Genomic DNA, 13,802 nt, shown 5'->3' on the forward strand with positions numbered 1-13,802 from the left:
ATAAGCATACAAGCAACGAAAGATGTGTAACTGCAGAAAATGTGACGATTGGTTCAATATGCTGTGAAAAGTAGTGAATGTTCGAGTCAACAGCCCATATCTGCTGACTGCCTCACGTGACATGAATAAAGCCACATGTTGGTGTTAACAGGATGTCTATTAAATCATTTATTGACACCATTGATCGAATAAAACTGTTTTACAAAGTGTCTTGTGTTTACCTTTGGTTATTTGTGAGTTGTGTTTGCAATAAATGAAAACAATTTAAAGAATGAAAATGAATATATGTATTTACACACCGACACACACACACACACACACACACACACACACACACACACACACACACACACACACACACACACACACACACACACACACACACACACACACACACACATATGGAGTGGTCTCACTGACGTCACGATCTCCTTAGTTACCAGGTCGGTCGGCCATGTTGGAGTACATACAGATCCTCCATGGCGGCGAGTAAACAAGGAAGTGCGGCGAAAATACCATACTTTGAATCACTGGATAGTGCATCAAAGGTTCGCTACCTTGCCAAATTGAAGGTTATTGGTAACTTGGATCCTTATACGATGAGTGCAGATCGTTTCAGTGCCGATCCTACTTGTCTTCCATCGGTAAACTACGCCAACATCTACGCGTATCTCGTGAACACCCCGAGTCCTTACACGAAAGACGAGCTGGAGTGCTACAAAGGGCTCGACGCTTATAATCAGTTTGTCAGTGGATGGGTCCGAGACGTCAAAGCAACGGTCGTCGAGAATTCTCATCTCGTCATTGGAAGGGTAAATATATACAGATCTGGTCCGATATTTAGCAATATTCAATGTTTACTCAGCGCAAACAGACACGTGTGTTTGTTTACATTGTACGTGCATGTCATTGTGTGCGTGTGTGTAGGAATTCACTTTCAACTAACTCCTAACTTCATCCCCCCCCACACATATATATATATATATATATACACATATATATATATACATGATACGACGTTAAACTCATATCAAGCAATGCTGAGGCTGCATCTCTGTGTTTCGCCTGTTGTACACGCTCGACACGTCTCTGGCACCGACTGCTGTCACGGGCCGATGAAGCTTCGGTAACCTTCTCATGTCCATGTTTAATTTATATTTCCTTTATTAAATACTGTTCACAAACGAATTTGCAAATAAAATCACTGACCACTTATAAAGTGATCCGCACATACTCGAGTGTACCCCAAATTCGATTCCTTTATATCTCGAGAGATGCGCGACAGCCATTTCTGGCGACGTCGCTTGGATAGCTCCTTCGTGTCATTTCCTTGATGTGTAATGACCGCTGGCAAACGAAAGAATGATTTCTTGTCTCTATCAGCTCTGCTGCCACAACCAAAGACAGCACAAAAGTTCACCATGATCGATAGGTTCTGCGACTCAGCCGTGCATGCCAGTGGCTGTGTGTACTCCAACATGTACTCCAACATGGCCGACAGCTAAACTGTGACGTCACACGAGACCACTCCATACATATATTAAGAGATTAGCCTCATTACTGACATCCAGCTTTAAAAATGTGCACTTTCTGCCCATTCTGCCCTCACCACTATTGGTAATGTCTCAATATAAGATAAGACAAGCCTTTATTAGATTTAATATCGCTAAAGGGGTTCGTTTGATATCAAACACATTCCTCCCAAATCTACGACATTACTTTTGCTACTTCTCTGTATTTGACAGCAGCCTCCATTTGCACAGATACAGTTCCCCTTTGTCCGAGGAGCCGTGAACGCAGCAGTGTCGGCACAGCCCACCTGCGCTGTAACGTTCACATTGTACACAGACAAGATGGCAGCTTTACTAGAAGACGAGTTTGAAGATGCGCCCGATGTGGAGCCGTTAGAACCAACACTGAACAACATCATCGAACAGAGATCTTTGAAGTGGATATTTGTGGGTGGAAAAGGTGGTGTTGGTAAAACGACATGCAGGTAAGTTGAAGGCAAATGCTCATTCGCTCCTGATATCGACTCAGGCTACCGCACAAGCTAACAGGGCTAGCTAGCGTAGATTAGCTGCCACCGTAACTTGACGTGGGTTTTTCAGTAAGCGAATGTTTTTCCACAACACTAATCTAATGACCGGTAGCTTAACGTTACCGGTTGAAGACGCGCACGTTTGGAAACACCATCACCGTTACATGTGGCGTTAAGTCATTAGCCCGTTATTATCTAGCGTTAGCTGAACGCATTTCAATGCTGTCAAGCACTGTCACTAGCTAACGTTAGCCAACTGACACTTGTATTCTTGACTTCCTCAAGTGGTTTGACACTCACGGTGCAGGATGACACCGACAGCCGGTGTGTTTTCTTCTGCCTTGTGTTTATTCAAGGGCTAACGTTGTGTTAGCTTGTAGCTGAGCTAACGGACATCTAACGTTACCTGTGGGTAACCAATAGACTAACGCTAGCTAGCTAACTAGCGTTAGCTGTCAGTTTTGCAATTACGCCTCCTTTAATTATCGTTGAAGCCATTGAGCGAAGATTACAAAATGAAGAATATACAATATCAAAAGACAGAATCAAGCAACATCCAACGTTAAGTAACTCGTGTTGGATGAAGCTCTGATAGTAGTTAAATGTTTAAAAGTCCTGTGAACCTGACAGTTACAGTGACAACATGACCATGAACTTATGAACAGAAGATGTATCGCTTAACTTGCTCACTGCAGTTTTCTTCATGCAACTTTTAAGATGACAAACATCTCTTGTGGACCCTTTGTCTTTCCAGTTGCAGTTTGGCTGTCCAGCTCGCTTCCGTCAGGGAGAGTGTCCTCATCATCTCCACCGATCCAGCTCACAACATCTCTGATGCTTTTGACCAGAAGTTCTCAAAGGTGCCCACTAAGGTCCAGGGCTATGATAACCTCTTTGCAATGGTGAGTGGCACTGCGTAGACACTACATATATCTTTGTAAAACCCTAATACATTATATTGTAGAGAGAAGAAATGGCACAGTTCTGTTCAGACGTCCCTGGAGGCTACAACAGTGTGACGGCGAGCTAGCATGCACAACACCAGGACCCTGAAACTGAAGCAGCTTCATCAATGCTGTTATTTACACCTGTACTGTTCCTACTGTGACATGTCAAAATGTTGCATTTAATTCACATTTTACTTTTTGCTGTTTTTTTTCCAAATAATCAATGGACAAGTGGATAGAAACAGCAGCACTTGTTAACAAAGAGGTTTATTTATGCTGTTTATAGAACATGAGGTAACTATCTCTTTAGCGTCACGAGGACGGTCCGTTCCACGTCTGTGGCTCCAACACAAACCATCACTGTGGCCCAAACCTGCTGGAAGGCTCTGGAATCATTTGCAGTTACTCCGACCCTCAGTCTGTAACGCGCTGATTACTTGATGTGCTTGTGTGGGTGCAGGAGATCGACCCGAGCCTGGGTGTGGCAGAGCTGCCGGATGAGTTCTTTGAGGAGGACAACATGCTCAGCATGGGAAAGAAGATGATGCAGGAGGCCATGAGCGCCTTCCCTGGCATCGACGAGGCCATGAGCTATGCGGAGGTCATGAGGTAAGACAACATGGAACACAGATCACTCTTTCGTAGCAGTATTGCTGACCCAGATTTGCATAAAGAAATGTCAGTCAGTGTTGTGCTAACCCAGCGCTGCCGTCGTCCTGTGCCCCAGGTTGGTGAAAGGAATGAACTTCTCCGTGGTGGTCTTTGACACGGCCCCCACTGGTCACACACTGCGGCTGCTCAACTTCCCCACCATTGTGGAGCGTGGTCTGGGCCGCCTCATGCAGATAAAGAACCAGATCAGCCCTTTCATCTCCCAGGTGAGGAAGAGACGAGCAGGTCCCGTCACTCATTTACCAATCTTTCATGGGAGTTAAGATACTTCTAAGAGAGCCACAAAGCTACTGTTGAACTTGAAGTAAGGATGACGCCAAGTGAAAGAGCAAAAAACAAACCAATAAAGTTTATGTTTTGTATTCAAAGATTATTTATTGTACACATTAAATATGAGCTATGACTCACTCCCTTTCACATCTCCTCTGTTCCTCTCTCACGGTGTGTAGATGTGCAACATGCTCGGCCTGGGCGACATGAACGCTGACCAGCTGGCCTCTAAGCTGGAGGAGACCCTGCCGGTCATCCGCTCAGTCAGCGAGCAGTTCAAAGATCCTGTAAGTCCTCCGGCTGCTTCTATGAGGCTTTTCAAACTACACTTAGTTACTGAAGTGTTTCTATATCTGCATGCAGAGTTGCTCTTTAGATGAACAAAAGATATATTTATCCATTTCAGTATTACCAGACAAAGAGACTTCCACTGCAAATGTTCTCTTTGCTGTGGCTGCGACACACTGACGTCTCTATACATTGATAAAATATCCTATTACTGCATCTATGTGTTGTGCAGACTGCTTAAGACGTTACGCTAACATCCTTTTTCTATTGTATCTTTTCCTCTGACTGCAACCCGGCTGCATTGTGTGTTCAAATGTACATTTTCACATAGACGTCAGTTAGGGAATATAATTAAAAATAGTTTTATAACGACTCAACACATGAACGAGTCGTATTAAACGCTTTCTCTCTCCTCGCCGTCCTCAGGAACAGACCACTTTCATCTGCGTGTGCATCGCTGAGTTCCTCTCTCTGTATGAGACGGAGCGGCTCATCCAGGAGCTGGCCAAGTGCCGCATCGACACGCACAACATCATCGTCAACCAACTTGTTTTCCCTGAGTCGGAGAGGCCGTGCAAAATGTGTGAAGCCCGCCACAAAATTCAGTCCAAATATTTAGATCAGGTAGGAATCTGTGTTTTTTTTTAATGTGGTTTTGACAATACGGCTGCAACCGAATGTCACATGTCGTCTGCCGCACCAATGGTCTGTCTGCTCCCCACAGATGGAGGACCTTTATGAAGACTTCCACATAGTCAAGTTACCGCTGCTGCCCCATGAAGTCCGAGGGTCTGACAAGGTCAACCTGTTCTCTCAGCAACTTCTGGAACCCTACAAACCCCCAAATAAGTGAACTCCCCCCCTGCAGGACCTCCCCTCTCCCTCCTGCAGACCACACCTTAACAGTCTGAACTCGCCTCCTCCCCTGCAGTAACCGCCTCAAGTTGATCCACTCACTCCTCAGTCCGTCATCCTAAGCAGAGCGCTGCTGCAGCAGGACTCATGTCCTTGTTGAGGGGGAGCTGATGAAATCACACACACACACACACACACACACACACGCGTAAACTTCGGTATTGTTAGAGACGTAAGACGGTACAGATTTGTTTGTTACTCTCAGTTCTCCTCCACGTTCCTTCGGTTGTACTGTTCCTACTTGAAGCATTTAACCCCCTCCCCCTCCATCCTTCAGTGTCTGGCCTCAGTTGTGAAAACAAAGTGTTTCCAGTGACGGTGCTGTGTGTTCCAGCATAGAACAGCTTTCAGATGGTCGGTGTTGATGCGTTGTTTCTTCTGTGTGGTTTGGTGGCTGTGTTTGTTGACCAAAATTTCATGCACAGAAAGATAATTTCCCTATAAACTATATGAATAAAAAAAAATCAGAGCAGTTGGTAGTGTGTGTTTTACCATGTGTCAAATCATTAGATCTCACATTACCATATGATCCTGGTGTAAATGCAGTAACATAATGTCGATGAGATGATGAATTGAGTGGGGTTGGGAGTTATACGTCTACATGTGGATATGTCGTGACCGTCTTGATGCTTCTGTTCAACACTTGAGGCCACTGCGGCTGCTTCATGCTGTTTGTTTGGAGACGACTAGTTTGCTGCGATTCAGAGGCTGGAAGATGAAAGAGTGCCACAGCTGAAGTCCCGGCACCATGCCGGCAGGTTCCCACACAAACACTCGGTCAAACATCCTGTGTGCACCCTGCAGACGACTGCATGGGAACACTACTGCAGTACATTAGTGGCCTTCTTATTAGTGCATTGTTCATACAAAATATATTGAATGTTTCTCCATCAAATGTGGAACAAATGAACGGCGAGTTGTTTAAGTACAATCACAGCATCTTTGCCCTGGTGATGGAATATTGGACTCCTGATTGGCTCGCTGATACTTCATCATTACCCCCCCCCCCCCCCCCTCCTTCCTGTCACTGAATGCTTTTGGGTCAATAATCTGTTTTCTATAGATTTTCTTCTCATTCTGTTGCGAGTGTTAATTAAAAGAAAGCTTGCCTCAGCCGAGAGTATTTTGTCATTTTTCATTTTATTCTGTTGATTAAAGAGGAAGCTGTTTTCCATAAGAGCGAGCACAGACCGACCGACCAGGCTGCAGATTGCCTCTGACAGAGCACGAAGTCCCAGTTAACCTCCAGCACCACAGGTCAGGAGGCACTGACTGATCATTATGAGCCACAGCAACACCAAACCACACGAACGAGTCCTGAAGAATAGTGTAGGCCTCACGAGGCGCAGCGAGGGCCGCTGCTTCAAATAGCCAAAGTCACCAAAAGTCATTTCGTCTGTTGAGTCGTCATAAATGATGTATTTTTGACAAATATGTCCTGGTGGGAAAGTGCATTGGTAAAAAGTGTGATTCTTACACCCCACTGGGTTTTTGTCATCGAGGGAAACAAACACGTCTCAGAGGATGGACGCACGGAAGAAGACGCCTTTTTCTATGACGCAGGAAATCTTTTTGTTATTCAACAAGCATAATTATAAACATGTAAGCGTAAAATCGGTTGTTGTTTTCATGTCCGTTAACGCGACAGTTTGCCATGGTTCACTTGCTGCTGTTTCATAATTCCCGACTGCGCTGTACGGTCCTGTGCGCTTCTTGTGCGCCGGCGCTGCGGCCTGTCGCTTGTGGTCCATCACCGAGCCGCGCTCTCCCGGTCGGGGGCCGCGCTAATGAGCTCCTCCTCCTCCTCGTTTTGGGGATTTACCCCGGGGCGCACTGACCACTGGACGCACCGAGGAGGCTCCGAAGGATTACTGCCATGCAGCCGACCGAGCCTCGAGTTGACCGAGCTGACGCGGGGGGATATCGGAGTTATGAGCTCTTTGGGGAAAAAAAGTCCACTGGCGAGCACGGAGGGGACGATATACTGATAAGTGAAAATGTGAATTCACTTCTCCAGTGGGGCCAATTACGCGCTGAGCAATTGGCACATTCATCAAGAGAGAACACCAGAAAAGGTAAGAAGATATTCTATCAAGACGAAATACATTCAACATCCTTTAGTCCGTTCTTTTACTGTGATTCCGTTGGAAAATACTTTATCTGTGAATCAAAAGATGAGAGAGAGTTTAGTTTGAGTCGAGTGAAGTTTGATCCGTGGCTTCTGACCCACCTGCACTTGTTACATGAGCATGCTTGTTCCCTGCAGGTGTAATCACAGAGGTGATTGTTTCTTCCACGCAGCTCTTTTATTGAGGAGCTATAATCTGTCTGTCACCAATGACTGTCACCTACACAGCCAGAGTTGCAAACGCCCGTTTCTGTGGCTTCTCCAAGCTGCTCCTGGCCTGGAAAGGCAGCATCTACAAGGTGTTGTACAAAGAGTTCCTGGCTTTCTTTGCCATGTACACCGCCATCAGCATCACATACAGGTACGACAGAGAGGACAGCTTCAGGGAGCTGTGGACACATGAATCGGTGCTTTGATTTACAGATGACTGTATCACTGTTGCTCTTTTAGATTTCTCCTGTTTGATGATCAGAAGAGGTATTTTGAAAAGCTGGCAATTTATTGTAACCACTACGCCAGTCTCATCCCCATGTCCTTCGTACTGGGTAAGCACGCAGGGTTTTATTTCCCACTTTGGGATAACAGAAGAGAGGACAGATCTTAAGCTACAGTATGAACAAGTATTAACAAGGATTGCACTTTACAATTTTTCTGTTTATGAATCTGATTGTTTTTCATAATTTTTTCTCCCAGCATGAATCAGTTTAAATATGTTAAACACGTGCTGTAGCTTATATGATATATACGATTATCTGATGTCTCAGTGGAGCTCAATAGCAGAAATAACAGTAAAGCCAAATCATTTTTTTATTTTGCTTGGGGCCCCCGAGGCCCGTATAGGGAACCCATAGGACTGTTATTGACAGGACATTTGGCAAAATACGCCTTCAGCCCCTCATTCCAGGTCTGTCCTCTGTCTCAATGAGTTGTGACTCCTCTCCTCTGCTGGCTGCAGGTTTCTATGTGACCCTGGTGGTGAACCGGTGGTGGAGCCAGTACACCAGCATCCCGCTCCCCGACAGGCTCATGTGCGTCCTGTCGGGGGGCCTCCAAGGGACCGATGAGCGAGGCCGCCTGCTGAGACGAACCATGATGCGTTACACCAGTCTGTCGGCCCTGCTCATCCTCCGCTCCGTCAGCGCGGCCGTATTCAAGCGATTCCCCACCATGGACCACGTTGTGGAGGCGGGTGAGTCGGCACTAACGGGCAGCGATGGTCCATCCTCAGCCATCATGACACACAATGTGATTCTACAATGAATGATCGACACACAATTATCCAAAGATGTTTTAAATGAGTAAAACTTCAAATTAATGGTAAAAAAATGCACTCCATGCAAATACACAATGCACTCAGCCAGTGCACGTATCAGCAACTATTACGTGCACTGAGCTTTATGTCAGATTTCTCTCACGCTGTTACACAGTAATGAGTGTCACGCTTCCTCTGTAATGGAGATGCTGAATGAACTGTCAGCGAGGCGGAGCAGGTGCACAAAACAAAAAGAGGATGAGAGGTTTTGCAAACAAGCCGATCTGTGGAGCAGGCGAGGACATCTCACTGAAACAATCTGCTGTTTGCTCGTCTGTATTGCGTCCAGTAAGAATAGGTGTAATAATTTACTCGATGGGTTTCCACTGCAGTTGAAAGCTCGCTGCGTCTTATATCAGACGCAGAGGGCCGTGATAACGCGTCGCTGACATCCTGGGAATGGGAACGGCTGGTGCTGTAGATGGAGCGATGCGATCAGTCACGCTCACGTCATCACTGTGTGCTGTTTACTCTCCGGTACATTCTCTACACCAGTGAACAGGAGGAATCCCAAGGACGGGCACTTCTTGATAAAAGAAGACAATCAAAGGACAGTTACAAGATCACGAGACGCTGGTGGAGCAGTCCTCTCCTCACTGGTTCCTCATGGACCGTGTTGCAACTTCTGGATTGAGAGCGTGAGACTTTAAGAGTTGGAAACAAGATGTCAACATGTAATATATTCCAACAAGCTATTTTCTCACTGGTAGAGCTGTGATGTCTATTCTGGACACATTCAATTCATTCTCACTCACTATAAAAAAAAGACTGAATTGGAAATTAGATTCCTCGAAGAGTCAGAGGTGGAAAGAGTAGAATATTGAACTCACGCAGGTAAAAGTCAAAATGTCAAACGTACTATGAGTTAACGTTACTGCGTTATAGTTCAAAGGTGTGTGTGTGTGTGTGTGTGTGTGTGTGTGTGTGTGTGTGTGTGTGTGTGTGTGTGTGTGAGGTGATACTACTGTTAAATTAAAACATCTTTAGGCTACAGAATAGATTGCATTAGATGTTAACTTGTACGATAAATGGAACAACATCGACAAAACAAATGATTACCAATTATAAATATGCAACTGCTTCCCTCAGTACAGCCTCACAGGAATTAACCAGAAAAGAGACAAAACTCAGAGAGTTGAAAAAGGATCAACAATAAAAACAATGAGCTACAGACACGATAATGCCTTAAACCTATTTTAGAATCAACAGTAGAATAAAACATCACCAAAGCAGACAACGTGGACAATAAACGACATAAAACCAACATCGGCTTCATCCAAACACGTCACAGCAAAGCAGAGGTTTTTTTACCATATTTCACTGAAAACTATGCTGGGATAGAATAATGCTCATCATAACCACGGCCTTGTGTGATCCTTATGGTGATCGTGCTTGAAGTGTCTGGAGAGTCACCTCTGGACACGGAGCTCTGCCGCCCTGTGGACACAACCACAGCTGCAGCTTCTGTCTGCTTCTGTCAGTAATTGTAGTAATTGTCCCATTGATCCCTCGTTCCTCCCTTTCAGTGAGCCGATGTTGACGTTTTGCTGTTTCTGCAGGATTCATGTCAAGAGAGGAACGAAAGAAGTTTGAGGGTCTCCACTCTCCATACAATAAATACTGGATCCCCTGCGTTTGGTTCACCAACCTGGCGGCTGCAGCCCGCTGCGAGGGCAGGATCAAAGACGATCACACACTCAAACTACTGCTGGAGGTGCCGTAACACACACACACACACACACCTACACACACGCAGACATACACACACACGCAGACATACATACACACACACACACACACACACACGCAGACATACACACACACGCAGACATACATACACACACACACACACACACACACACACACACACGCAGACATACACACACAGACATACACACACAGACATGAAGGCAGGAGAGTTTGGATGAGTGCTGTAAAGTCTCTGTATGTGTGTGTGTGTGTGTGTGTGTGTGTGTGTGTGTGTGCGTGTGTGTGTGTGTGTGTGTGTGTGTGTGTGTGTGTATGTGTGTGTGCGTGTGTGTGTGTGTGTGTGTGTGTGTGTGTGTGTGCGTGTGTGTGTGTGTGTGTGTGTGTGTGTGTGTGTGCGTGTGTGTGTGTGTGTGTGTGTGTGTGTGCGTGTGTGTGTGTGTGTGTGTGTGTGTGTGTGTGTGTGTGTGTGTGTGTGTGTGTGTGTGTGTGCGTGTGTGTGTGTGTGTGTGTGGACAGGAGCTGAATGCGTTCAGAGGGAAGTGCAGCATGCTGTTTCATTACGACATGATCAGCGTTCCCCTCGTCTACACTCAGGTAAGCGCTCCGCTGCTGTGTGCTTTGGCTCTCAATGCTACAGCTCCCAAAAGTACAGCACACATCAGTCCAGAGGTTTATAGATTCAAACATCGTGCTTTCATTCCGTTGTGAGCGGCGCAGGCATCAGCATCTTATCTCTAGAGACGTACGTTTTGATATGTGACAGGAAGAAAAGTCCATGTTTAGATGACACGCTGTCATGGCTGAACAGAACAGAGACATCCTTTGTTCAAATCTTTGATTTTCCTTCTGTGGCATGTCAACAGGTTTGCTGTGAACAAGTCTGAGGATGTTTCGTACTACAATGCTCTTTGGATGAAAGTGTTTTATCAACATAGTCTTGTACCTTTTTACCAGTAAATCCCTTTTAAATCACATTTATCTGCAGATACCGATATATGCTCAACCAACTCACAGCTAACATCAAAACACAGCATGAGTGAAGCGTTACCCATCAGCCATCACAAATACACCAACACAAATATGAATGAAAAATAGCATCGCGTGACCACCTGCCTCCATCGTTCCCTCAGGTGGTGACTTTGGCCGTGTACAGTTTTTTCCTGGTGTGTCTGATCGGTCGCCAGTTCCTGGACCCCGATCAAGGCTATCCGGGTCACGACCTGGACCTGTACGTGCCCATCTTCACTCTGCTGCAGTTCTTCTTCTACGCCGGCTGGCTCAAGGTGAGCGAGAGCGTCGCACGTCATCTGTTGTGATCCCCAAGCACGATGCAAAGAGAGAAATCAATGATGCATCTTCTGTCTCCTGCAGGTTGCAGAGCAGCTGATCAACCCTTTTGGAGAAGACGATGATGACTTTGAGACCAACTGGCTTATAGACAGAAACTTCCAGGTTTCTCGACGTCCTTTTTAAAGAATTAAATTGTCATAATATACTTTCTCAGTGTCTTTGTTTGAATGTGTTGCCTCGAACACGAACCTAAAACTTGACATCTTTAGATCCCTCATTGGATACGGCTCAATTTCACCGTCGTGTCTTCATTTCAGTTCAATATAACTGTCGCTGATTTGTCTTGTGATGCTCTGTGCTGTCAATCATCTCACTGTGTGTGTCTGTTTGCCATTTGCTCTGCAGGTGTCCATGATGGCGGTGGACGATATGTACGGAGATCTGCCGATGATGGAGAGAGATCGCTACTGGAACGACTCCAACCCCAGACCCCCCTACACCGCCGCCACTCTCTTTGTCCTCCGCAAACCCTCCTTCCAGGGGTCCACTTTCGACATGGCGTGAGTCTCTGACTTTTGCCTTCTCGGTCTAACGTGTGCTCGACCTGTGACTGTGATACTTTCAGTTTGAATCCCCCCACTGGCTGGGAAAGTTTGGGTGATGAAAGTGAAAGTGTTCTGCCTGAAGTAGTGTCAAATAATCCGTGCTGAGAAGGTCAAAAATGTCCAAACCACTGTAATGTTCTTTCAGGTAATTAAGAGGTAAATTACCGTGACTCCTCTTGACAGGATCCCTAAAGAGGAGATGCACTTCCAGCCTCTGGAGGACATTGCTGAGAACCTGGAGGAGTCAGGCAGTCATCACCCCAACATGGCCCTCTTCAACCGCCTGCTCAACGTGGCCCCTTCCCCCACCGGCTTCATGGGAGGGGCCTTTCGCCGCACCTCAGCACAGCCCCAGAGGCTACGCCACTCTCCCAGCATTGACCCATGCACCAGCAATGATGAGGATGATGAAAATGTTAAAATAGGTAAAGGTGGGTCTCTGCCGTCAGGGCTGGGGCAGGAACCCCAGAGCACCGTGTGCAGTTTCAGGGAGGAGAAGAGCGCTAGAACGCCTCTGCTGGAGATTGAGTTCGGGGCGGAGCAGCAGGAGAGGGGAGGAGGGCACCCTGCTGTCAATGAGAAGAAGGGAGTGAGGGCAGTGGAGGGGTGGAGTGAGGAAGAGTGGCAGATGACGGAGGAAAGAAGGGAAGTAGAGAGTACAAGGGATGAGATCCAAGCTCCTGCATCACTGCTTCCTCCTCCCCCCGATTCCTCGAGAGAGACGTCCACCCAATCAGCCGCCGCCATTCCCTTCACCTCCCGTCACCCCTCTGCCTTCCTGTTTCACCCGGCTGCCCGCTCCGGTCTGGAGCACTGCAGCTCGCAGCCGGCTATCAACCGGAACAGAGCCGTGCCCGCTATTCCCAAACCTCCCTTCGGTGGAAACACAGTGTCCTTCCTCACCGTGCCGTCTCACGACGAACCTCAGCGCCTCCGCAGCGTGAGCATGGGATCAGAGCGCACTGGGTCTTAGGCGGCCGATGTTCCAATGAACTGTTCTCCTTTTCACCGGGGACATTAGTCATCGATACTAAACTGTGCTGCCACTTTTACTTTGAATCTGCAGCAGTAGAAATAGAATCCTATCAATTAAAAAAGAAAAATGATGTCAAAGAAAGCAACAGCTCCCCATATTTCCCAATGACCCTTTTAACTGATGGTGTCTGAGAGTAAAATGTGAACTGTACTAAGTTTCTGTGAACTGGGAGGAACATCACGTTTAGCCTAGCTTAGCACCAAGACCAGAGGCAGGGGGAGGATGGCCTCCATCAAAAAGAGGAAGAGAGGAGGCGACTCCAAAAGTGTCTTTACATGTTGCATCTGAGTATCCAGCAAATTACTCACGAGGCATCCTCATCAGTTCAGAGTTCATCATGACACAGGACATTGGCGGTGTCATGCAGTTAGCTTAATAATTAAGCTAGCTTCGAAGTAATTAAACCAGCAGCTCATTTTTTGAGTTCTATGATTGTTAAATACAGTAAATACAACACAGTGAAACAGCTTTGGAGTTGTTCAAAGGAACCTTTGGTCGCGCTAAGCCAGCTGTTTCCCGCTGCTTTCAGTCTTTGTGCTAAGCTAGGCTAAACATGTCAAAGCTACATGTGTACAAAGGAGATGAGGC

The 13,802-nt window shown here is 46.5% G+C and overlaps 2 protein-coding genes across 2 annotated transcripts; both read left to right on the forward strand.

The window, feature by feature from the left end:
- Window positions 1-1,853: 1,853 nt before the first annotated feature.
- get3 (guided entry of tail-anchored proteins factor 3, ATPase) lies at window positions 1,854-6,246 on the forward strand (the record flags this gene model as incomplete). The annotated part of the gene is made up of 7 exons (XM_079279170.1): window positions 1,854-1,996; window positions 2,796-2,943; window positions 3,449-3,597; window positions 3,716-3,866; window positions 4,110-4,217; window positions 4,645-4,842; window positions 4,943-6,246. 7 exons carry the CDS (start codon window positions 1,854-1,856, stop codon window positions 5,069-5,071), a joined length of 1,026 nt encoding a protein of 341 aa, XP_079135296.1. The 3' UTR covers window positions 5,072-6,246.
- Window positions 6,247-7,470: 1,224 nt separating this feature from the next.
- best2 (bestrophin 2) lies at window positions 7,471-13,151 on the forward strand (the record flags this gene model as incomplete). Its single annotated transcript, XM_079278789.1, has 9 exons — window positions 7,471-7,622; window positions 7,712-7,806; window positions 8,217-8,450; window positions 10,133-10,287; window positions 10,800-10,877; window positions 11,414-11,566; window positions 11,655-11,735; window positions 11,979-12,133; window positions 12,362-13,151. The coding sequence occupies 9 exons, from the start codon at window positions 7,471-7,473 to the stop codon at window positions 13,149-13,151; spliced, it is 1,893 nt and encodes a 630-aa protein (XP_079134915.1).
- Window positions 13,152-13,802: the final 651 nt, after the last annotated feature.

The sequence above is a fragment of the Melanostigma gelatinosum genome, assembly GCF_949748355.1.
Source record: "Melanostigma gelatinosum genome assembly, chromosome: 11".
Lineage (NCBI taxonomy): Eukaryota > Metazoa > Chordata > Actinopteri > Perciformes > Zoarcidae > Melanostigma > Melanostigma gelatinosum.